General features: G+C 44.6%; 1 protein-coding gene across 4 annotated transcripts in view; it reads left to right on the top strand.

The window, feature by feature from the left end:
- The window catches only part of BIN1 (bridging integrator 1), a 97,044-nt gene that overhangs the window by 22,492 nt on the left and 48,887 nt on the right, over positions 1 to 25,665 (top strand). For all 4 annotated transcript variants that reach the window (XM_059820831.1, XM_059820829.1, XM_059820830.1 and 1 more), the window contains exon 2: positions 21,127 to 21,207. In XM_059820831.1, the coding sequence (XP_059676814.1) occupies positions 21,127 to 21,207 (81 nt within the window). The remainder of the gene's footprint in view (positions 1 to 21,126; positions 21,208 to 25,665) is intronic.

Genomic DNA, 25,665 nt, shown 5'->3' with positions numbered 1-25,665 from the left:
GGGGTTAGACCTGACAGACTGTGAGCTGTGTCTAAGGTGAAGTTTGGTGTGTTGGTTTGTGGGTCGTCCCCCCCCCCCCCATCCCCTTAGCTGGGTGGTCTGTGAATGTGTCAGTGGGATTGAAGGAGGCTCCCTTAAAACCATGATGAGGAATATACCTCATGAAAAAAGTCTCATCCATGCTCTACATGAACTAGAGCAGGGCTTCAAACCTTTTCTTGAATCATGGGGCCTTAATTTTCTTTTCCAGGGGTTTGGCCTTCTCTGTAAATGTCAAATACACAGCTTGCTTTCCATGGTTGGTCTTCATGGGCCTTGAAGTCTGCAGGCCACATGATGAAAATCACATAATGGTCTCTTATGCTTATTAGCAGGTCTGTAATTTCAACCCAGAATCTGCTGGCCTTGCTGTCTGTTTAACTCCCTGTGCTGTTTACTTTTTGAGAGTCTAAGCAAATAGTAATGCGTAGGCAGGTACCTATAGTCCTCCCACATGTGTTTGAGTTGTCCTCAGACTGCTTCTCGGAGCAAACAGTTTTCAACTTCCCTCTTTTGAAAGGGATTTTATTTTGAAAGCCGAGGTCTGTGCATATGGCTCTGATTCTGTGTCTCTCCACTTAAGCTCTCTTCCTCCCCTACTCTGAGACTGGATCTTGAGATCAGCTCTTGGTGCACAAAACTGTTCTTCCAGTTCATGCAGGTGGCTGGTAGATAGGAGCTTTTCCTTCTCTTCACTGTGCTCTTCTCCCACCTCCCTTTGTTCCAGGTGGCCTGTCACCTTGTGATTAGGACTCAGTGGAAGCAGTAGCTTACCTCCCTTTGGTTAGTTTTACAGGCGATTCTTTGAACATTATTGGGCTGGAAGCAGTAGCACTTGAAGACTTCTGTAGCGCATACGGTATCTGGTTACTCGTTGTGCAGGGGGATCTCAAGGACAGGCAGCCTTTCTTTCTTTCCACTGCTGCTTCCACTTCCATTTTTTTTTCCCCCAAGATATTTCTCCTTTCCATTCCCCTAAATGATTCCCTCTAGGTTCAGCTAAAAAGGAGGGAGAGAGCAATGGAAGTGTCAGCTTTGCCATCCTATCATTGGCAGGAGGTTTTGGGTTATAGAGCTGGGCACGTCTTGAACTCTTGGCAGAAATAGGTCTGTGGAATAGCCTGCTCCCTGGACAAAGGTGCCTCAGAGGTGCTATCCTGATGGAGCCATGGGTGCTGAGCCGGTCAGGGATCAAGGTGAAGGCAGGCATGGAGCAGGACACAAAAGTGGCATGTGTCATCCCTGAAGCTGATGCATGGGGCAACAGCTCTGCTCTTGGCCTCCTTCTCAAACTCTGCCATTTGGTATGGCCTCCTTGGTCCAGGCATAAAGCTCATGATGCTGTGTGTCACTCAAGTGAACTTGCTTTTCTTTGCCTGACAAATTTCTATGTACAGGAAAATTCTTAGTTCCCTTCTTTTGCTGGTTCTGCTTCTTCCCTGACTTCAGCAGCAGCAAGAACGGGAACAGAATGGGGAAACACTGGGATAAGGGTGACTGTCAAAACAAAAGTTAATCTCAGGTTAACAATAGAGCAAATCCACTGCAAGGACCTGGGCAAGTGAAAGAGGCCCCTACTGTATTTCACGTGTGGGACAAGGGAGGACAAACTGACTTGCACATAATAATCTGGAGTAATAAATGCTTAAAATGTGGACTTTATAGTATAAAGATTCAAATATGGTACTTCCTGTTCCAGAGGCAGAAGCTTTTCAAAAAGCTGTTTGGGAGACTGATTATTACCCAAAGTTGTACATGACTGTCTGGAGACAGTTAATGTTTAAATGAGGCAGGTTTTAAAATAGATAACTTGCCCTGTTAGTTGTAACAAAGCGTTTAAACACATCCTGTTAGATAGCAGCACAAAAGCTTGTCTGTTCTTTTCTTGCTATTTGGATTTCATGTTAAACTTTGTGACGATGATCATGCAGCAGAGTGAGTTGAATGGATTGCTGGCATTTTAAGTGCTCCACTGGTGAATCTACCTCAAGGTCCCAGCTTGGTGCTTTTGTCACTGTGGTGGTGAACTGTTTTTCTTTTGCAGTACAGAAGATGAGCTGGTCTCAGAGAACAGCCTAACTGGTTAGTGGATGTGGTTGTAACATATCAAATAAGAGACAGAAAGTATACTGCACTAAGTTGCTCTTGTTCCAATGCACGCAGTCAGGTCTTTGTGTTTTCCCTACAGTGCCATCATGTCTTGCGGTGGCACTGCACAGCCAGCGCTGAACACAAACAGAATCTGGCTACCTTCTTCTTAGGGCTAACAAGCTGCAAGGCTCTGAGTGGCTGGGACATGAGTGTCTGTATTGCTGCAGATTGAGTCCAGGACTACAGATGTATTAGCAGGTTCCTTAACCTGACTTAAGTAGATCATGTACTTGAATCCTTCTTGGTCATCCAGTGTAGTGCAAGGTGTCTATTGCATGTCAATTTTAACATGTTGAATATGGTATTAAATGTAAGAGGCTGTGAATGCTCTTAGGTATGGGGAGGACTTCTTTGGTTCAAGCACTGTTTCTGTGCTTGAGAGTTTTGGGTGATGTTTTATGTCTGGCAGCTCCTGTGGTCTGTGTCCTAGGCAGGAAGCATGCTCGTATACCACCTCTCAGGTGGTCTGACAAGTTGGTTCATCTGCAGTGGGACAGCTTTGTGGCAGCCAGTGGGCCAGATGAAGATGTACAGTGACCTGTTTGGCATGGTAAATCATGAGGGTCTGTAGTCATGAAAACATCCTTTTTCCCTGTAATACAGAGTAAAGAGGGTTTACAGCCTATATAACCTCAGATGGTTGGATAGAAGCACTCAGATCCACCTTGAATCCCTTGATTTGCCCTAGTATACACAGGCCCACTTAAAACCTGTGTGACATCAGCTATGTAAGGTGGAATTTCAAGGCACTAGCTCTTGTACTGCAAAGGGAATCTAGAAAAGGTTCATGAAATACTGAAATCTTGGCATCAAAGACAGATTTAGTCACTGGAGATAAAGATATAGCCTTCTGGTGGTGCTTTCATAGCCCATGTTGAGTAATAGAGGGGACTTCACACAGCCATGCAGATGGTGGTGATATAACCAAGGGTGGGCAACAGTGAATGGCCGTGACATCTATTAAACAGCAGTGATGTGATTAAAGAGTCTTGCTATGATCCAGAGATGAGCTTGAGTTTTACCTGGACTTACTCTCGGCTGCCTCCTGGTAACCCTTGGCAAACAAGCTCTTGGACAAGAGGAGAGAAAAGCAACTAGATGCAGTTCTGGCCTTCCTTTTCCCATGAGTGCTGCTAGCTTTGGAAACAAGCATGCTTTAACCACAGAAGGTCAGCAAGGCCTTCAGGCTCTGGACAGACATCTGATTTTATTGTTAGCCTCTATAACAAGATTAGCACCGAATGACTCACAGAACAAGCCAGGTGGTCTTTAATCTTCTGTAACTGGGTTCGTATGAAGGCATTTTCATTATCATGACAGAATGTGGCTGAAAACTTTGACAAAACTAGGTCTTCAGTGACAAGTGTTTTCTGTAGGAACTCTCCAATCAAAACTAAACATTGAAAGAGTGGGTTTTTTAAACAAAAAGCTGAAAATTCCTCCAGAGAACCCATGAAAAAGATTTTGTTGTTGAAGTTTTGGGTGGGAGAGAAAGCAATGCTTTCTCCTTAGCTCTGTGGTGAACCCAGAGGTGGACCTGAACTTCCTCATTAAGGGGGCAATGGACATTACAGCTGAAGCTACAAGTTATACCAGATTTTCTTCTGGAGGGCAAGTTCCTTTCTGACTCCTGGGCTGCTTTCACTTGTGTACTTATAAGTTGCAAGCTGCTAACAATTGCTCCAGCTTGAGGACTTAGTGTTCATAGTATTAATAAGTAGGTGAATCTCCATAGTAAATGAAATGTATGCTAAATGTATGCTAAATAACACAGACATTCCCATTTCTCTTAACTGCTTCTGTGATCATGGCTGGCCTTTATGCCAGAAGTATGGAGGGCACAGCAGAGTTTTCTCCTGTTGTAGGAGCAGGGTAGGATTCAGACTAGAATACCTTTATTTTGTCTGCATTTCAAGCTTCCTGTAAACAACACAACTGGCACAGCCAAAGGAATAAAATCAGAGCCACCCTGCAAATATCGGTTTATATGTCATCTTGAAAATGTTCTGGCATTTTCCTTATGTTGAAGTGAAGCAAATAATTTTTTTTTTTTTTTTGTGAGAAGCATTAACCTCTGTAAATACCAGGTGGCTTTAGCTTATCAAGTAGTGTGATGGGATGTGAGAGGGAGGTGTATTTTAAAAATGGAGATCCTGACTTGTTAATGAAAATGTGACTGGAGTTAATAATTTCTGGCAAGGTAACTTCTCCTTGTAACTTTACATCTCTCCCCTCTTCTTTATTATCTGGCCACGATAAGTTTATGGTTCTGTACTGTAACAGATCAAGAGGTTTGAAAAGGATTTTGATTTGCACAACTTCTGCAGGAGGGAACAGAGAAGCCCAAACTCTGATCCCAGAATTTCCAAGAGACCCCTTGAATGACTTCTAAACTTGTGCTAAGGGTGAAGTCAGCTGTGCAGAAAGGGTGAGAACTGTGTGCTTGACTCTTTTTGCAGGAGCTGGGACCACTTGTAACTGTGGCACTACTTCTGTGTACCAGGTGTGTAATAAAAGTGTGTGAGGATGGTGAACAGAAGATCACCGAGCCAGAGGGAGGTCAGCAGAGAGTAGCTGGGTGGCATCACTTGAGCACGTGGGTGTCTCAGCAACCTTTATGATTCTGGCTGATACTTGTATCAGTCTTACGATGACAGAGAAGGATTGAAGGAATGACTGCGATGTCTGTAGACAGGCAGGTGCTTTTTGGTGGATGATCTTCAGATATTGGATGAACAGAAAGATGATTAGTAATGTAGTGGGCAAAGAGTGCTCAGGTGCTGGTGGCTGTAGTTTCAATGATATGCATGACTAGGGACCAGGATGTGGGATATACCTCCCCTCCTTTAGGTACTGCCCAACTTTGCTCCATGCAGAGAGCCAAAAATCATGTCTGCTTTTCAGTTACTCTTCTTTTTTCTCTATAGAGTGTTTCTGCTCTGCCTTAAAACATCTGTATTGGAAATTTAAAGTCTGTAGTGTATAACAAGACCTCCCTTTCTCTGCACCCTTTCATGTCTGAGGTGCAAACAGAAGTGGGTAGGCTGGCACTGCCACAAACATGGAATCGTTCAGCCAAAAGCAATGGGGTTTGCTCTCTGATCACTGAGACTCCACCTGTTTCCCAGAAAGTCTTACTCTCAGAGAGCCCTTTTGAGAGATGAAAGACTGCAGGTGCAAGGCTGCCTCCCTCTCACTCTGTAATAGGATGCGTGCGACTGGGGGGACGGGATGGTGAAAAGCAAATGCTGGTTCTTTGCAGCACACACCTGAAGCAATGATGCAGGTGAGCTGAGTGCACGCTCAGTTCAGTCTGCTCGTGTGTGCTGTTCTGTAGACCAGAGGTAGGCACATCAATTCATATATAAAATGTTTTTGTTTTCTATGAGTGATGCAGATCTACTTACAATGTCAAGCCTTTCAGAGTGAGGTTATAACACGCAGCAGTGCCGTGTGGAGCAGGGCCTTGGGAGAGCTGCACGTTGCTGACAGTTCCTCTGGTTATTAATGGCCACAGCAAGGGCTCGCAGGTTCTGAGAATAGACTCCACATTTGCTTTACAGGAGACAGCTGACAATGGTGTTTGATACAGCAATATGTCTCTGCTTGACTTTTGACTGACAGTGACACAAACTTGCTCTCCTCCAAGCCATGGCTTAAGCCTGGTGACATTTACAGCAGAGCTAACTTCTCCAGTCTAAGTTTAGATGGTGATTTTTGTGTTTGTCTGCATGTGTGTGCTTAATAAGATAAAAAAGCAGGAGAGGGCTTCTGCAGATAAAAATGGAACAGGAATTTAAAACCATGGCTGAATGAATGAGGGAGGCATTCAACCTGCATGGATTTTCATGGTCTGGTTGCGGTAGATCATTACTCAAAATATCTGAGTGTTGCAGGTTTATTACCTACTTCTGGTTTGCTCTCATGAAATATGTGGTAAATATTCATAGCTATGGGGCTGTCTGTTTGACAGGGTGTTTTTGGTTTTTTTTGGGCACTTGGAATTGGCTGGTAGTCTTAGCCCCACCTGTGTACAGCTAATGACATATATTGTGGGTGTATGTCCATAAGCCATCTGGAAATAGCATGTGATCTTAGCTGACTGCTGAGACTTCATTTCTTGCCATGCATCCGTGTTACTCTTCAAAAGCTTCTCCTGTTAATGAACGCCCCCTGCAAGAGAATAATCCTTCTCCCTCCCATAGCAGACAAGCCCAGGAGAACATAGCTGGCAACATGCTTCTCAGCCCTGCCTTGAAGGATGAGTAGTGTCGGGGAAGCCTGTTGCTGTCCCATTCGATATTCAAGCAAGTAGTGCTGAAGCATAGTGTGAGTGAGAGAGCAGATCTTTGTCCAGTGATGGCTGAGCAAGAGGTGTCCTGAGCTTATGCATAACTTCACGCTGTTAAAAGGTGGTTGAGTGGGAGCAGCTTTTGGTCACTATCACTTAGAAGCCTATTTCAGATGAATGACCTAAAGGGGAATAGTTTTGTCTCCCATTACAGACCTTTAGTAAGCCTTCATTCTTTCAGGAACATGACTTTCTTCTGATACTGTTTTCTCCAAGGCCTGGTCTGGCAGCAGGTCATACAACCCAAATAGAAAGAACTGCCTTTTAGACTTGGCCCTGAGGGCTAGACACTCTGTATCCTCCACTAGATTCATGAAGGATTTGCACCTATGTTCCCCTGGCATTACAATAAAAAATGGACTATGAAAGCTGGCAGAACTCAACCCTTCATGAACATCATGAGCAATTTATTGGCCATGTGTTTCTGGAGAGTTCACCTGTGATTTCAGACAGCACTCAGAGTTACTTAGGCAGAGAGGTCCAACGGCAAGTAGTGTCCAGAGAGGCCATCTGTGTAAACCAGATGAACCCATTTCAGAACAACACTAGCATTTAGAAAAGTGGTTTCAGCCATCATTATAGGGAAGGAAAGCTCCTGGATTTGGCTCCTTTTTCGTGTAAAATGAAGGTGCAAATGTACGATCAGGTCAGAGGGACTTGATTGCATCAACCCTTTCAGAACTGCTCCATCACATCAGCAGTCCACATGTCTTTGCATCTACCTTACCTTGCTTCTGAGTTCCTTGTCAGGAGCAATTGGCTACCTGTGATGGGTGGGAAAAGATTTGCTGGAAAGGGATTTCTTTTACCATTCCTTTTCCTTTCTGTTTCTACTTCCCTCATTCCCTGCTATTAAAGTTTCCGAAACTACACTTACATAAGCAGTGCTAGCAGTGTTTTACACTGTCACTTGTTATTTGTCGAGTGAGCTGCATCTTTTGTCTTCAGGAGACTTGGGGATTTTCAGTTCCATGTGCTTTGCAACCCTTCTGCCCTTTTTACTAAGCCAGACACGTGGTCCAGATTCATTCTTGTTAGTGTGATAATGCATTAGTACTACAGCAGTTCTGAAGGGTAAAACCCCAGGTTCGGGATCCCACTGTAATGAAACAAACCTGCAACAAGAAGGGCCTCTTGCCTTGAGGTTGCGATACAATGAGCAATGATGCAAAGCAGACCAAGCTTGCAACTGCACTGGTTCTGTAATCAGCAATCCTGGCTGCCTGCATTTGGGGTTTTCTGGGGTATGGTGTACGATGCAGGTGAGAGGGAGGAGTCAGTCCATCAGCACTCCTGTGAATGAAAGGTGCAGAGCTCTGCTGATCTGATGAATCTTATTATTTCAGTAGTTACTTATGGGATAGTACCAAAACCCCTAGGTATTCCATTTGACATCTATAAAGATGTGAGTGGTAGATTGGTACTGCCTTTCTTGGAGGAAAATGGTAATGGGAAACTTTTTTCTTCTTTTCACACCTCATCAGATTAAAGAAATTTTTTTGAGCCATTTCATAGTAGCTGTGTATCTCCCTAATGCTCTCCTTGAGATCTTTTGCAGCAGTTTAAAATGATCACCCCTGTATTGTTTCTTGGCCCTGTTTTTAATGCTGATGAATGTATGGTACGTAGCAGGAATAAAAGCAGTCTGAAGGTCTTCTAAGGGACCCCACTCCAATTGATTTACAGTGACAAAGTTTCCTCAGTCTGCCTTTTCCTTCTCCTTTGGGAGTGACAGCGCGTGTCCACTTGTTCGTAATATATTCAGCATCTGTCAACACCCTTCCAGCCTGGAGCTGAGCAGAGGGCCTTCTTGTCCAAGGCTGGTAACTGAGCTCTGAGACTGCCGTCAAAAATAAAAGCTGCTGAGCTTGAATCAGATCTGGTTATCTGAGAATTAGAAACTGTGCGAAGGACAGAAGCGACTGATTGATAATTAGGAGCACTTAATGTTTTGCCTTGGCTGGGAGATCTTGATGTGAAGGTTTGAGAGGAGAGGATGAGCATGAAAAACTACTTTCCTTGAATTGCTGTGTCCTGTACCCTGTTTAAGGATTTAGCAAGCAATGCTGCTGCTCTAGCATATGAAGAAGCCCTCTCTCTTCTGCTCCCTCCACCTTTTTGAAAAAAAAAGAAAAGCACCTTGAAGTGCCTCTCCCACACTCTAGCTTCATATGCCAAACTCATAGATACAGACGCTCATGAAACACTGTTGTCCGGTGCAGGTGTGACAGAGCTTCAGCACAGCACCCTTTCTGCCCTGTGGTGGTGATGGCAGTTGAGCTGGGCTCTCTGGGCTGGCCTTTACGTCTCCTGCACAGAAGAAAAAGACACTTGAGAAGTCTGCGCAGCACTGTGTAGAGGACATAGTCGTGGTCAGTTGGGAAGAGGGGGCAGCTGAACTCCTCGTGTCATTGCCTGCTGTGGGAACACATACGTGACTGGTAACATGGGGGTAACATCCCCTTTCACACTGCTGGTAAATCGTGCTCATGTAGGCAGGAGGGTGAAGTGTGAAAGGGCCCTGTTCTCCACAAATGGCAATATCGAGCAATGTGTCATTTGTAGTGTACCTGATACAGGTATGTCAGGTGTCCTTGTGCCCTTCACCTTTGATTTGTGCTTTTGGGAGAAGAGGGTGAAGCATTCTGGATCTGACCTTTGGAGTGACAGAAGCACCGGCTGCCAGACCAGCCGGATGGTCCTGGCTTAGTCTTTCTATGGTACCTTCCCTCTAAAGATCTCCAAGTCCAGTGTCCATCTTGCTGGTAGCTAATAAGAGCAAACCTGCCTGATGTGGATGTGTTCGCAGTAGTTGTTGTTGGAAGGAGAGGGCTTGTGCTTGGCAAACTGTTCTTAAACTCTGAAGAAAACCTGGGGACTGGTTGTATGACTTAAAAAACCTGCTGATTTGTTCAGAAATGTCTTTTCACTGTTGGCCACTGAGAGGGTGTTACTGTAGGGTCTCTCATAAAAGAAGGCTTCCACACTGCCAGTTTTAACAGTCCTTGCAAGCATATTTTTGACTTTTCCTAGGACAAGTAATAAAAAATACTGGATGTACTACTATTAGGGGAGCAATTCTATTTGTGACTTTTTCCTTTTTTTAAAAAAAAATATGTAACATTTTAGGTGGAACATTGTGCTTGTGGTGTAGCTTTTAAATATACCCCAGTGATATTGGGAAGATCTGAGTTTGGGGTTTTGGGGGCTTTGGTTTTGTATTGTTTTTCTGTTCCTTGAATTTTTTTTTTCTCTTTCTAAAACTCAGCTGGATCCATTCGAAAGTACTATGAACAAGATTTATTTTTTTTTTTTCCACTTAAAGCACTAGCTGGAGTAAAAGCAAGGGAGTGTGTACAGAGCTTGCCTCTTTCTTCAAAGATCTTGTTATTTATAGACTTTTTGCCAAGGCTGATGCCACAAAAATTTGACTGAGACCCTGGGCTTTGTGTACAGTTAAATGTCATCTTTCTCCTTTTCCTGAATGAGTCTGTACGAGTCTGGAATTGGCACAGATTAGCTGCATGGTACTTCCTGTGCCTTTTGGTTTCAGAACTCTGATTTGCAGAGTAAGTCCCACTGCTGTTTTGTGGAAAGCTAAGAATCAACCCATCAAACTTGCTGAGATTTAGGTATTGTAGCCCAGTTGCATGGGAAGTAGCAGTGAGCCTTTGGAATAAGGTAAAGGACTATGAACATTTTTTTAAAGCATCTCTGTACTGGCTGCATATCTGTACTGCACTCATTAAATTATCTGGGTGCCAGCATGCTATGAATCCTATATAAGAGGTATAGAATAAACCGTCTGTTAGTTCAGGTTCCTGATGATATCCTGGGAACTTGGAGAAAGTACTGAAAAGAAGAGGACTAGTTCTGTAAATGACCTTTCTGCATCAAAGCAAAAAAACCAACCCCCAATATACCAAACGCTACACTGCTCCTTTAACCCATATTTATTGTTGTAAAGGCAAATTTCAGAAGTCTCTGTGTGTTATGCTTGTTTTCACAGATCAGATGCTTCTAATGTATAATGCAAAACTGTTCATAAAGTAGCAGCATGAAGCTGCAGGAGTGTTGCAGGGAGTAGTTGGCCACTGGAGGTAGAATGGGTAGGTGATGGGTTTAACTTTAGTTTCCTGTCTACTTGTGCAATGCTTTTCATATAGCATTGGGTATGAGGTACTTGTATGGTCAAAGATGGGAGGATAAAATTACTGTCATTTAGTAGCCTGAGAGATACTCCTGCTGTAAGTATGAAGTTGTTGGAGAAAGGCGAGATAGAAGCTGTTGGCTTGTTGCCTTTGGAGTGCTTCATGCAGTGTGGTAGATTAAAGAAGCAAAGGAGTACTCAAGCCTACGCCTAGGAGAGAAGAGGATCATGGAAATCAGTCATCAGACAGCTATTTCAGAATGACCCTAATTGCTGATAAAAACCCAGTTCTCTAAGGGGTACTAGCTAAAATGCGAGTTGTAGCTGTGTCTTGTTTTTTATTTTTAAATGCACAAGCATTGGACAGTTGATTCCCAGTGCTCAGACCTGTAGGCAAGTGGGCTCCCAGGCTTCCCATAAGAAGTAGTGAGGAGTTACATGCAAAGAGAGGAAAAAAAAAAAAAGGACGACACTTGGAGACTAGAGATTTCGGAGTTCTCAGTGGGTTTTTAGCTTAATGTTTTCAATATATGACTGCTTATTTCTAGATCATGAGGATTTGCCTGGTTCTGCCTTCTTTTGGAGGATTTGTCTTTCTGAAACCTGGCTGAATAAGTTCTGAAGACTGTCTGTGTAAAACAAATAGAAACACTTTGGATGTTGTTGGTATTATTCTGTATAATGTGCTGGAATACTATGGCTTTGCCTTCCGTAACAGTTTGCATAATCTTTCATGGGTTCATCAATGTTAATAAATGCTGACAAGCTTTCAATGCAGCTGGTATAGTCTGTGGGCAGACTAAATTCATACGATAGTATGTGTGAGAGTGAGTTACTACAGGTCTCTGGACTGTCTCTTCTTCAGTGTCTTCTGTTAGCAGCCACCTACAGTGGTTCAGACTGGTTAGCGTCTTAAAGTCTTGCTGAGTTGTACAGAAATACACATGTGAATATATGTATGTTTAGAAAACTTGAGCAACGTGGGCACCTGTGGAGTGACTGACTCTTGTAGCATACAGGATTTTGCCTTAAGAGGAGGAGGGTGCCTACATACAGAACCTCAGCTCCTATTTTTGATGTTTGGAGCAGTTACACTTTACTGTCTGAATAATGTGACTTGAGCTTGCAAAAAGGTGTGCTGCCTGTCCTGTACGCAACATGTGGAAAGACTACATAGGCAGAATGTCTCAAATTTTGGTGGCGAAGGAGAAACCTCCAACCTGGGTAAGTATCGAAGAACAGGGTTTCTGGAATTACTCTCCTGACTCGGGGGAGCAGGAAACCAGATGTGACTAGCAAAATTATTCTCCATCCTCTGAAGTCATCATATTTGACTTCTGAATAAGCAAATTTCAACTGCTGGAGGAAAATGCCCTGCTCAGGAGGTGCTGGTCCTCAACAGACTCCTTCCTCTAAGAGGGAGGGATTTTGCAAAGAAGTTTGTGCCAGCCAAGTATGGAGCTTTTAGCCTGTCCCGTTGTGCTGCTCCCTTTCTTTCATTCCTACTTTCTTCCTTCAGTTTACTTGTTGACTATATACTATAGTTGGAGACAGTGTTAGCAGATCCTGGTAACGAAGGCCTCCCAGAGTGAATGGCATTAAGGCAGGGAAATGTCAAAGCCCAATTTAGAAAAGTGATTTGATCATAGGGTGGAAATTGAAAGCAAAGTGCTCAGTACCTCCCTCAGAACTGAGTACTGTCAGTAGGGTGGGAATGGGCTGGGGGGGAACCTGCTGCAGGTTCTACTCCAGAAACAAAGAGGCTCTTTATGGCGGTCCTCAGAGATGTTGGTCTTGCTGAGACAGGGAGTGGGGTCAGCAGATGTTATTGCAGATGCTTGAGAGCAGTAGAAACAGAGGAAGGGGTAACCAGGGTAATGAAAATCATCCTGACCTTTTTCTTAGTGCAGAAGATTGGGTTCTGGCCCAGTGTCCAAGAGGGCTCTTTATCTTGGGCACAGGGCTTTACTCATGGGCATAGCAACTTTGACTTGGAAAGCAGGACTGCAATTCTCCAACAACAGTATGGGAGCCAGCTTCTTGAGCTCCAGGTGCAGGAACAGCCTGAGATCTGCTAGACTCATGGAGGTGATGTGGGAGCAATGTGAGTCTCCGGACCTTGGGCACTCTGCAATTTTGCTACCCCTGTGTTGTGCCACAACACCATTCCTTTTCTTTAGGCTGTGGGGTGGACACAGGAGACCGACCAACGTGCAGAGCTAAAGTACCCAGAGCCTTCTCTCTCTGCTTGCTGGCTGTCCTGGGCTGAACAAGTCTGAAGGTTAGGTCCAGTTCTTCTCATTGTGTTTACCTGTGGTCCTTAGGCCACTCGATAACAATCTACTATGTATAATGATGTACTACTGTTTGATAACCAGTACTATGAGTGATGTGAATCCCTTGTTTGATAGCCTGTAACTTGAGAAAAGTGTCCCCCAAGGGAGCCAAGCACAGAAGGAAGCATCTTAAGAGCTAAAGCTTGCTCCATTAGTCTTCATAGTGAATATTGTGGAGTAATGTAAGTACCTTTACAGAACAGAGAATGTAAATACAAAAGTGATATCCTCCCTGTAGTAGTATTAATGTGTTTCTCCATGTTTTTGTTTTTGAGATGTTTCAGTGCAGCAGCTAGCTGAGTCTTTGCATCTGTTTATGGTGGATACTAGCTGTATCGCCTCATGGAGAGAAAATGAGCACAGTAACTTTGATTTGCTTGAGGTCTTGGGTGAAGCACACAGTGCAGTTAGGAATAGCTTGTCCCCATAGGGCCATCGCTACAGGCTTGTACCCTGTAATTGCTTCAAGGAAGGCCTCTAAGTTCGGAACGAGGATGGCAACTGCTATAGAAGAATCTGCTGCAGCCAAACAATCCTCTTTTTATGCTTCATAGAAAAAGGAGAGTGTTCAGCAGTGTATTCAAAGGAAAATGCTGAAATAAAGCAGGCATTCTTAGATGAGCATGGTGCAACATGCATCTTCAAGAGTGGGACAGTTCCTTTGTGTACTCCCTTTTTGGGGATATTACTCATTACTTATGATTCAGCCTTAAGAATAAGCTGACCATCATTCCAAGCCACCCGACTTGAAAAAGTCCTGCACCTGCTGTGCTTATTTCTACATCTTGTCTTACACCTGGCATGATCAGAAACAGGGCTATATTCTTACGATGCTGCCTTCAGCCTGCTGAAACTTGTTGCCATGAACTCTCTCTGAGCCCATTACGGGGAAGCAGGTTTCTTCAGGAAATAATTCAGAATGAGAAAGCGGAGCTTCCTGGTTTTTTCCCCTATTGACTACAGAGTGAGGGAGAAGGATGAACCTTGTAAGGCAACCCAATGTGACCACACTGAGCCACACTAAACTCGAGAGGTATGTCCTGAAGGTGCAGGTCATGGTGAGGCTGCTCTTTAGTAGCTGTCACAGGCAGATATTTGAGTTAAGCCTTCAAGGCAATGCGGTATGACTCTTGCTCCTACAGAAATCTTGCAATATAGTGCCATTTAGGGAAGGTGGCAGTGACATGTGTTTCTTCAATGATAGGCTACACATGCCATTATTATCGAGTCACGCTTGGATGTATGTTATGCTTCTGACTGTGATTTGGAGGAAGGAGTGAGGTCTTTTTGCAGAGGATATTTGTTCAGAGACAAAGTGATTGACCTTCTGTTGCTGGTGATTGACCTTCTGTTGCTGTCATCTTCAGGATTTTGGAACGGCCTTACAAGGTCCATCCCCTATGTGGAGTGGGATCAGTCTGGCTTAAATCACACTTGAGTTGCTTGTCTAACTTTCTTTAAAGTCTTTCATTAGCAAAGGACCTCCATGCAATCTATTCTAATGATTTAAATTCTTCACTGTTAGTGTATTTTTGGGGGATGCTCTGAGACTTCAACAATGCAATGTGACCAGAAAATTGTATTTTCAGTTGTTTGGGTTTTTTTTCCCTGAGTCAGGTTGGGTTTTAGAATATGGCTAAGCATGCAGATTCTAACATACTTCAATTAGAGGCATACTTGTGAAAATCAAACTCAACGTGTCTTGACCTGAGCACTCAAAACTGGTCATCTCATCTCTCTGTACCTCTCTTTCCTCTTTGCCAGCTGGAGATGCCAGGGATAAATTTGGTGACTCTGTGACATGCTGAACAAACACTCCTCTTTACAGCTGGATGGATGTGACATTGGACATGGCTTTTCCAGGTCATTCAGGAAGTCTGTAACAAAACGCTGTATTGAACCCTCATATCCTGACTCTTAGCCCAGTGACAGAGACAATGTCCTGTCTTTGCAGGATCTATTGAACCTTGTTAGCAAGTAAGAAGCATACAAGAACTGCTCTGTCTGTGCCAATTGCGACATTCCCTTTTCCCATCTTCCAGTGATCTGAGGGTCTTGCTGATTGCTCAGCCATGGGCATAATTTTCTCAATTTAAAATGAAGCATTAATATGTTTGGAGTTTCTTCCTCTCCACCCTCATCCTCCTTTGTCCAGCTGTTTCAAAGAAAGACTTAATTGTGCCAGGCTTGCATGAGGGAAGCTAGGCTGTCCCCAAAACCAGCCTAGAAGCAGGCATGGAGGCCGGGAGGACGTGCCCTGCTCCCAAAGAGGGTCAGAGGAGGAGCAGGACTCCCACTGCCGCTCTTCCTTTTCTCCCTGAGTCTGAGTGCAAAAGCCAAATTATTCCATGAGGACAAATCTACTTCGTTAAGCAAGTCACATTTCATTTGGGCAGAGAAGAAACCAGGCTTAAAAAAGCTTATGAAACTTCCTTTGTTTGTACCTTATTAAGTTACATGGCTTTGTGCTTTCCATCTGACTTGGGCACTATTTTCTTCTCCCCCTCTTCTGAGTATAATGTCTTCCATGGAAGACTAGGCAGTGGCCTGAGATCAAAGATTTATTTGTTCTGTTGCTAGTTGACCCATTGGCACATGCCAATTTGTTGCAATTCAAAATTAGTCACAATATTTACTGGCTCTGTGCCCAGTTGGTAGTTGGAGATTATGCACTGGAGTTGGCAGATGCAGCAAAAGTCAGAGGCATCTTTATAAGGCGTGGAGAGGTCAGGAGATGGAGTGATGTAGGAGCACTGGGTCTGTATTGGTAAGATGTAACCACAGCCCCTTCTCTGATACAGTGAGGAGCAGGGCTCAAGTTCTCTGGCTGTGGGCTTAATGACTCTCCCCCTTCTTCAGGGCTGGGCCACCCTAAATTTAGATATTTCAGATGCAGATTTAGCTCCGTTTGGGATCTGCAAGCTGCATTTATTTTTTTTCTTCCTACTCATCACTTGCATTCTCTAAACTGGGCTTTGGCCTGGGTGACCCATATGCTGTGAAAAGTAGAGTTTTATTAGGTAGATTGCTGGTTCACATAATGGGTCTACATGGGGTTTGCTGAGAATATTTGGGTTTTCACAGCTTTTGTTGTGGCATTGTTATTTCAGAAGAGAGTGAGGGAAGGTGCTTAATGAGAACTGTGGATGCGTTAAGCAGCTGGCCTATATTTCTCTGTTAGAAAGCATAAACGTGAATCTGTTAGAGTTGCTTTTTAGAGCCAAGCAGAACTGCATTTTAGTTAGTCTGATACTGCTTCTTGATGCTAGCTGCTGCTGCACTGCTGCCAAGTGTTTGTCCTTAATGGTGATTGCTGTTCTACATCAGAGAGTTTGGTGGTCACAGGGCTGATCTCCAGATCCCCACTTCTTTCATGCCCAGTGCTCAAAGCAAAGCACCAGAGACCCTATGCTAAGCAGTGCAGGGGTTTGCCCTTCAGGAATGGTTCCTCCAGTACCCCTGGAAAAAAGAGGGTAGACTGCAGCCAGATAAGATACTTCCTTATCAGTACTACAAAGGTGTGGTATTTAGGTAATGCTCAGTCATCCTGTGAATCTTACAGTCTTGCCTTTGAGAAAAACCTTCAGCTTGGATTTCCTGAAGCAAACTTCCCATTTTGCTGGGAAAACTTGCTGTTTTTAAAGGCTGTTTCATGCTTTTACTTCTCCGACTATTGCTAGCAGAATGCCAGATCTCTGATACAGAGGATTTTCAGACTTCACTGTCACTTCTTCTGTGTCATCATCTCACTTCTCAAAGTGTATCAATTCAAAGTTCCCTGCAAATAGTTCTGCCTGCAACAGCAGATTACAAATACATCCATGATATGAGAGGAATGTGATCATTTACTTATTTGTTAATAGCATCTTGCCTGCTAGGATCTTGAAGTGCTTTTAAAACTTCAGTCAAACTCTGAATCTCCTTGTTCCTTGTTGCTTTTATTCAAATGCAGGGAAAACTGAGGCTCCATGGGTGGAATTTGTCTCTGTTTGAGATACTGCAGTAGTTGGTCAGGTGCCTGTGATCCTAGTTTATGAGGAACTTGGAGCACCTGCAGATCTAGATAACTGTTGGAAGAGACCTGGTTTTTGAGCAACACTGGAAAACGGTATTTAAGTGTCCAAATATGTCTGGTGCCCGAGGCCAAAAACATTGATTGGGATGACATCCCTATCCTGTCATAGTGGATCCGTGGGTGAGCCAAGACTGGAACCCACAGCAATGCTGGAGCACCCCTCTGAAATCCATGCCACGAGGTGTTTTGTGGGATTCATACACAGTATTCCCTCCTTTGCCCTAGTTTGCATCATCTTGAAATGGTCCCTATCCTTATGCAGGGCCAGGACTTCTCAGGTCAAGGGCAGACCAAGGAGCCTAGCCATGGTTTCTTCTTAATCTTTTAAATGCCAGATCCATGCCTGCTGCCTGGTGTGGTTTGCCTCCAGACAGCAGCTGACGGATCACACCATCTCTGATCTGCCCTGAGATTTGGGAGCTGTGGTGGCATCCTGACTCCTACCCTGGTAAATCTGCTCCATTAATAGCTATCGAAGAGCCTGAAGTTTCCATCTGAACTTTATCTGGCTTTGCAGTGAGCTGGAGGATTAAAGACTGTCGCAGGGGAAGGGAGGGAGCAGTCGTGGCTCACCCGGAATAGCCTGACCTATGACGGCACCTACCAGCCTGGGGAGGGGAGTTGTCCTGTGAGCTCACGGGTTATTAGCAGTGAACACAGACATGCCTGCAGTTAGCAGCACACCCAGGGCCATCTGCTCCATCTCTGGCTGGTTTAGGGGGTCCAGAGGAATCTCTTAGTACAGCTTGCCTGTATGGCTCTTTGTCTGGAGAGCTGGGGGCAGGTTTGAGGGCCAGACTTGTCGAGCCATCATTTTATGCTGCTCAGATGACTTCAGGGTTTGACCTCTAGGCTGTTTGTATGGGGCAGATCTGTTTTTGAGAGACAGTGGTATGAGAAGATAACCTCTGCCCTGCTGCAGCCCAGGACTGTTGTCTCTCTGCTGTGTCGTAGCAAGTAATAAAGCGATCAGAGTGGGCTGTATGGCTGGGACTCGCCTATAGGGCCAGCAGGCATGTGGTACAAGCCTTCATCTACAAGATGGGGGAAGAGCGTAGGAAGCAAGAGCAGGCTTTTGGCGTAGCCAGGGATTCACTTCTCACAGCTTCTGTCTTGTAACTGTTTTTTGTTTTCCTTGCCTTGTTCCTCTGCTGGTGTCCCCGAGTCCTCTGTTTCACCTGCCCCATGTCACCACTGTGGAAAAAAGCAAGGTTTCTTACTTCCTCCCACCTCATTCAGAGCTGCTTCTCAGCTGAGCATCGCTGTTGCAGCAGGATTTTTTTCCTTAAGAGAGAGGCTGTGAGTTAGAGCGCTTTCCAGAGCTCAGCGTTTTGCAGGACTTGTGCAGAGCACCTCAGCGTAGTGGAACAAGATCTTCCCAGCTGGCTGGCTGGATGACCCCAGACTCAGTGTGCTTGTCTCCCAAGGAGCTGTGGAACTGCAGATTAACTTCTTGGACATGTGGGAAGCAGACGCGTGGCTGCCACAATGACTAGTCTGTGGGTGCTGCTCAGTTTGACACCAGGAAGCACTGAGGCTGTTCTACACCTTTGACCCTGGCGACATACTCCAGATTCCTCCCAGTTAAACAGTCTCCTTCCCTCCCCTCCAGGCCTGAAAGCATCTTGCCTCCTGACTAGCCAGACAGATGCATTGCCCCATAAAGAACTCCTTTATATCCCCAATAATTCTATTGATCTGTACATTAGGAACATCATTCTGCTTTGGAATTTGCAGCTTGTGTACTTTATTGTTATCAGTGGTGGGTGCTACCGGCGTGATGACTCTTTGGAGGTCTAGGAAGTCACCCAGCAGGTGAGAAATCCATGCTCCATAGACCTGGTAGCCTAGGAGAGTACAGCTGAACACAGGGCCTTTGGGCAGCATCCTTTCTGGAAGAGGTTCACCATACCACCTGATGAGAAAGATGAGGCCATACTGAATCCTTCTCTCCTGCTGGCATGGCAGAGCAACGTAGCCTCAGCAGCAGTGTTGCTGTGGCATGCGCTCCCCTTCACTGGAGCAGATGACCAAAGGAGGCACCAGTGGCTTGTGTACAGGACTCTGCCGGTCCAACCAATGTTGCTGCTTCTGCTCTCCAGTAAGCTCTTATGTGCCAAGGGTTTGAGAGGAAGAAGGGGATATTTGTGCTGTCTATGTCCTGCTGCTTAGACAGGTTCGTCAAGCACGTTAGGCGCTTGTAGCTGCAGTGTTTGCTGCTGTCACTTAAACTGGAGGAAGTTGTGCTTCTAACTCTGGAGGCTTTTGGTTCAGCCCTTGGTCACAAAGAGGGCAGTCTTCATCTGTATCTGTCCTTTCCCCTCTTTTTGCTGACACTTGAATACCTCAGCGATTCCTGGAGGTGAAGTGAGGCTGTTGAACAGAGGGAGAATGAAAAACAGTGATTCGCTCCTAGACGTTCAGTCCCAGCCTAAATAAAGGGACTTACGAGCCGGGTGCTGAATGACTGCATTGATACATTGTTTCTGGCGCTAGAGTCAGTTATTGCGGTCAGGGGTGAGCTGGGAATATCTGTGCTTATATGGGGGAGAGGGGAACTGAGATTAGCCAAATAGACATAACACAAATGTCCTCCACGTTGGCAGTGTAAAAAGATGAGTGGGCCATTAGGTGCATTGGCAGTTGGGCTATATGATTGTTGTACGTCCCTTCCAACTGAAAATAGGCCATTGTGTTCTACATCCTGTTGCATGGACCTTCTCAATGCTGTTTTGGGGACCAAATATTAAAGTCTGATCCCTGCCCTGCAGGGGAAAAATCCTCTTTACATTCTGTGAGAAGATCCACGGATAGCAAAGAGAGCTAAACAAGTGCTGTGCTCAGCAGAGCAAGAGAGACTTCAGCTTTCCAGTGCTTTCTGCCTCTTGGGCAGTCATGCTCTTGCCAGCTAGGGCTCCTTTGCATTTCTAGGTGTTCCCTCAGCACCCTTTCTAGCCCATCTCAGGCTGCCCAGAACCTCCTGTGACTGAGGACTGGGTGGGCTTTCCTCTGTTTTTACTGGCCCAGCAAGACAAGGCTTTTTTTTTTTTTTTTTTTGGCATGGTCAGACTTTATTTTCAATTAACAAAGATGTTGTAATCAAGCTTAACCAGCTATAGTTTACATCCCTGTCTCCCTGCTGCTGGAGTTGCTTGGGGCATGACAAATAACTGCTGCTCTCCTCCACGGCTGCAGTTTGCCCAGTCTTGTGATGGACCTGCTTTCCTGCCCAGAAGATAAATGCCTTGTTCACAGCCTGAGGGTGATCCACTTAGCTGCCTGGAGAGATCATTGAGAGAGAAGGGTGATAAGGGAAGTAGTCTGATAAGGATTTTTTTACAGGCTGCGGAGAGCTGTGCTGTGCAGGGAGGTGGTGAGAGAAACAGCACTGACCGCTGGCACTCTCAGAGGTGACACTTAGACTGAGTGTCATGTAGATTCATGGTGTAAGGTCCCCAGTTGCTCTCAACAGCGAGCTCCTGCCAAGCATATGTGTAGAGAGAAAAGGTGGAAGAAGGTGGGACTTTCACTGCTCCAGCCACTTTCTCTCTCTAAGGAGGTCTCTGTGTGGCTTCTGTGTTTGAGGACAGTCCAGCTGTTCTGGGAGCAGAAAAACCCCACCCTGTCTGGACCAGAGACTAGTGTTAAATCAGGGTAAGTGTAGCCACACAATGCAAGGCGTATTAGGGATTTGGTTTTTTTCCTGCTGGTCCAGAGATAAACAACTGGGTTGCTATTGCCTTGTCTGCAAAAAGCATTAGACCAGTGAAGGACAAATCTCAGTCATGCTCTTTGGTACAGCAAAGTATAAGAGGTCTGAGTTCATCCTGATTCGTCTGTAAGTCTTTTTGCAAAGTATGACTGTGTAGAGAAATATTCCAGAAATTCTGAGTGCAAGAATAAGGGAGACTTTTTAACTTTCCTTCTTTCAGCCTCATGAGCAAAAACTTGCAACTGCTTATTTGTCTCTGCTTTGCTATATCTGTGTTTTGAAATCTCTTATCTTTCTCCTCTCTTTCGGCAGGTCCTTCAGAAGCTTGGGAAAGCAGATGAAACAAAAGATGAGCAGTTTGAACAATGCGTGCAGAACTTCAACAAACAGCTGGTAAGATAATTGGTGATATGTAATTACACCCTGGGTTTCAGTATTAGCTTCCAGTCATCTGCTGCAATATGCAATTAAAGCCCATTAAATTAAATGATGCCATAGGCCTATTGAAGTGACCCACAACTTGTAGCTGTTCACTTATGAGAAATTACACTGTGTCTTCCAGTGTCCCTATCATGGAGTCAGTGAGAGTGTATGCTGAAAAATAATACTTGTTCTAGACCCAAGTTTAGGAAAAGAAATAGCTCAACCAGAACACTTCCTTTAGTTAGCAGCTGCTTTGTCATGTAATTTTTCCTGTCCTGTAATTTTTCCTTCCTTGTGTCTCTGAAAGGTGGGTAGGATGGGAAACAGATTAGAAATAAAAAATAAAACGGAACAAGGCAGATTCAGTTTCCTAAACACAGCGGAGGGCAAAAGAGACAAAGAAAGCAAATGATGAAAAGGGAACATCTGTCCATGGCTAAGATCTAAATCTAACTTCCTTCCCATCCTTGCACAATGACTGTGTCAGGCCTGAGTAGTCATTTTTTCATGTGTCTGCTTCATCCCCATATTTTAGTGCACAAGAATATTTTAACAGTGTGGCAATTTTCCCCCACCTTCCTACTTAAGCAGCAGTCAGTTTATATCTTGAACTGGGTGGGTTTGTTTTTTAATCTCAAGCTTTCAGCCACCCAGAGAAGGGGAAAACATCAGTTACCCCAGGGGATTTTAACCCTGATGCTTGATGTTAAGGAAAGTGTTGTTTCTGTCTCATGGCAGAAAATGCATGCCATGCCAAAGCTCAGGTGGTGCTGAAGAAATCTTTTAGTCCCTTTGTGCCTTGACATATTTAGGACCTTTTTCTGGAGCTGTTAGCGGCAGCTGCATCGTGTCTGTTAAGACTCAGCAGATGTGGTTATGTGTCACAAAACCAGCTGAGAAGGGATTTGCCACAGCTGAATATAATGAAAATCTTTCAGTCTGATTTTGACTTATGTCTAACCAGAGCTGACTGGAGATTCCTGGAGACTAATGCTCATTCTCTTGGCAGCGATAGTAGCTGTTGCTCCAGAAGTTCATGCAACATTTCCATAGCATGTCCACCAATGATATTCTCTTGTACACAGAGGAGAATGCAGTTTGGCATCTTTCTCACGACATGATGTTACCAGGTGTGACTTTTCCATATCATTTTTAAGTGTTGGCAATCAGGAAATAGCCTTTTCAAAGGAGAAATACTGAAAAACTCAAATCCAGACTTCTTGGTCTGGCTGTCTGGGGTGGCTTTTCAACTTCTGAATCCATGAATTCCAGTGGTGCATTGAGAAGTCTATTAAAGAAGCGCTGCCTCTGTACCCCTTACAGCTGAATTTCTTTTCCCATCCTGCAGGGGTAGGCCATGAACTAAATCCTCCAAATATTTTATCAAAGGAGATGGAGGCTGCTCTGCATTTGCTGCTTGGAGTCTGTTCGTTTTGCTTGGGCCCTCAGTTTCCCTATTACTAAAATAAATGCAAACAATGCCTGTTTTAGAGGGCAAACCATAAATGTGAGTTAGCTGGATTGTTAGGATATCCAGGGCTGGGGAGTTGTTATGATGCCAAGCAGACTGGGGAAAAAACTTCAACTATATTTGCATATATACACACTTGTTTCTATTTTTATATGTATGATATGTGCATGTAGTATAGCTATGTGTGAGATCTCTATGGACTTTCTTTACAAAGTCTGCTCCAGTAGGAAATGTAAGTCTGGAGGAAAGCTGATCTTTTGCTGCAGGCTTGTGACAGAGCAGCTCTCCTGTGGAACTGGCTGGGGTGTGAGCAGGCAGTAGCCTTGATTGCTGCTTGATTAGAGGCTCCTCTGACTCTAATGACTGTCTTGGGCCACTTTGACACATGTTCCCATGTGTGGGCTGTCAATGAATGGAGAGCAGGTCTAAAAATCACTTAACTCATTTTCAGTCAAGGCGTCTTGTGGTTCTCGAAAATGGTGGTTGAGTGGACATAAGGGAAAACATTGCACTTCCAGCTCTCCGTCCATTCATGTTCGTATAAGGGCACCACTCTGAGGTCTCTGAATGGTAGGAGCTTTTTAGCTCAGACAGATGGATTTGCTGCGTGACAAATGAGCTGGACACAACCATTCTTCTGCAGGGCTGCAGGCTCGCCTGTGCCTCTTAAAGGCTTGACAAGCAGCACAACTGGCCCCCATATTACTTCCTTATGACAGATTATCTTTGGCAATTAACCTCCCAAAAAATTCATTCAAAGGCTTCCCCCTTCTTCCCTTTCCCAGTGTCACTTGTGTTCAGGCACCGGCACAAGGGTCTGTCCTGGAAATTGTCCTTGCAGACCTGGGAGCAAGAGGCCTCCTGCAAAGGTGCAACACAGCCCCTGCCTGAAGCATGCCAGGCTTTGGCTTCTCTTTCCCTGTGTTTGAAATACTCTCTGGAGAGACAGAGAGTGGGAGGCTGGTGGCAGCCCTTACACCTGGCACCATGTTTTGTTTCTGCCTGGCAGAGCGGCTGGGTTTTGATACCCTTCATGAGCTGTCGCTTCTGTGGAAGTTCTGGATTGGTTTACAGTGTTTCACACCAAACGCCTGAGAGACAAGCTGCTGCTGGCACGGGCTGCATCCATCTCTGCCCATAATCCACGGTGTTTGGCACAGCCTCAGCCTGCAGGGCAGGCAGCGTGGACTTAATCTTTTGCTCTTGTAGCGTAGGTTTAGCTGTGGACCATTATACTCAGTAGCTCAGAGGGAGACTTTCTGTCCAGGCAAGAACCCTGCATGCCCAGCAGTTTCCATTTCAGCCCTATGGTAGCAAAACAAGTTTAACAGGTTTCCTGGTACCCCAGGATGGGAGCTTCCCACCAGTTATTCATGCTTTGTGTCTTAACAGCTCTGAAGTTTTGCTGAGGGGGGGCTTATCTGGAGCTGTTGTTTCAATGCTTCCCCTGCCCCTTTATAACTCCACATTCTGCTCTTCCAGCCCTACATTAATCTAATCTGGAACAGGACATTACCTGTCCCTCTCAGGTGTAGAACCTTCCCTCCTGATAATAAAAATTCTTCCCATTGGAACGGCAAAACCAGGGAGGTTATGTAATGAGGGCATTGCAGTCTATTATTCGGATGAAAGAATTTCTTTTGAAGATTTGGGGAAAAATAATTCTAGGAAACCTGTCTACTACCAAGAAACAGCTCTACAGAAAATCACATACTTAGCTAGGGCTCAGTGACAGGTATTGTAAATAACAACCCCCCAACAAAACAAGAAAGCACAAAAAGGTACCAAATGCCTCTTGTGTTTTTCTTTCACGGAGCTATAAGAAATAGGTGGTTCATTAAGTCTTTGGAGAAAGAGCTCTTCCAGCCTCCCAAGCATAGCACTTCTATTTTTAAATAGGCATCTTCCTGTACATACTGTCCTTCATATTATACCTGCTTGTGTTATAGGCTCACAGGGTTGAATTACACTGTAATTGCAAGTATGGCGATATCTGCTCAAACACTATGACACCTGTGTGTTTGAGTAGAACAAGTTATTGTGGTCACTTCTACATCAAGACACAGTGTCATTGTTCCTGTGTGAAGGTTTTAAGTCAGTTTGTTAGTGCAGGGATGAGAAATGAATATGGGGTTCAGAATCGGCACTAATCTTCCATTTTTGTCCTAGTTTTACTTTCTTTTTGTGGAGTTTTGTTACTCTGATATATATATACACACACACTATTTCTTCTTTCTTTATGTTCTTGCAATTTAAAAATTACTGTGCTATTAGATTTTTGAACATCTTTAGATTCAACCATACCTCTATAACTTTCCTCTGCACACCCTTAAACTCTTTGATAACTGGGAAGTGGATTAATTTTCCAGATTCCAGTTTAACTCTTTTTTCCTACTTTTTTACCTTTGAGTTTAGGAAGCATCTCTTAAATATGCACTCAAGGGTGTTGAAAGCTGCTGTTTTATACAGTATTTGACACTATGCATTGCGAGAGGTGTTTATGCAGAATCGTGGCTGTACTTGACAGCTCGCTGTAGCCTGCTTGAAGAAAGCAGGTGCTGCATGCACAGAGAGAAAGCAGTTGCCAAGTTTCTTGGGACAGCATTAATGCTTAAAATAATAAAAAGAAACCCTTGTAACAAGCGAGGGAGCTGCATTACTGGTGAACAAGAAATGAAGCAATGGAAATGCCAAAGAGGGACTTGAATGGGAACCCCAGGTGCCCAGGGGAGCTGGGGAAACTGGATTCATGGCAAAACTCTGAACATGGGCCTCTCTTTGAAAATCTTTCTGCCTGCACATCTTACAGGCTATAAAGTCTTTTCACTCTCCCTGGCAGGCTTGGTACTTTTAAGAGGCTTAGGTAACCCCATAGTCATAGAGATCAGCTGTAACTCTGACTTTAAACATGAGCAAGAGGTGACTAAGAAAGACCACTGCAGTTGCAGGATGCAGCA

Source organism: Gavia stellata, chromosome 8 (assembly GCF_030936135.1).
Source record: "Gavia stellata isolate bGavSte3 chromosome 8, bGavSte3.hap2, whole genome shotgun sequence".
Lineage (NCBI taxonomy): Eukaryota > Metazoa > Chordata > Aves > Gaviiformes > Gaviidae > Gavia > Gavia stellata.
The sequence above is the reverse complement of the archived record's forward strand: the minus strand, read 5'-3'. Positions and strand labels throughout refer to the sequence as shown.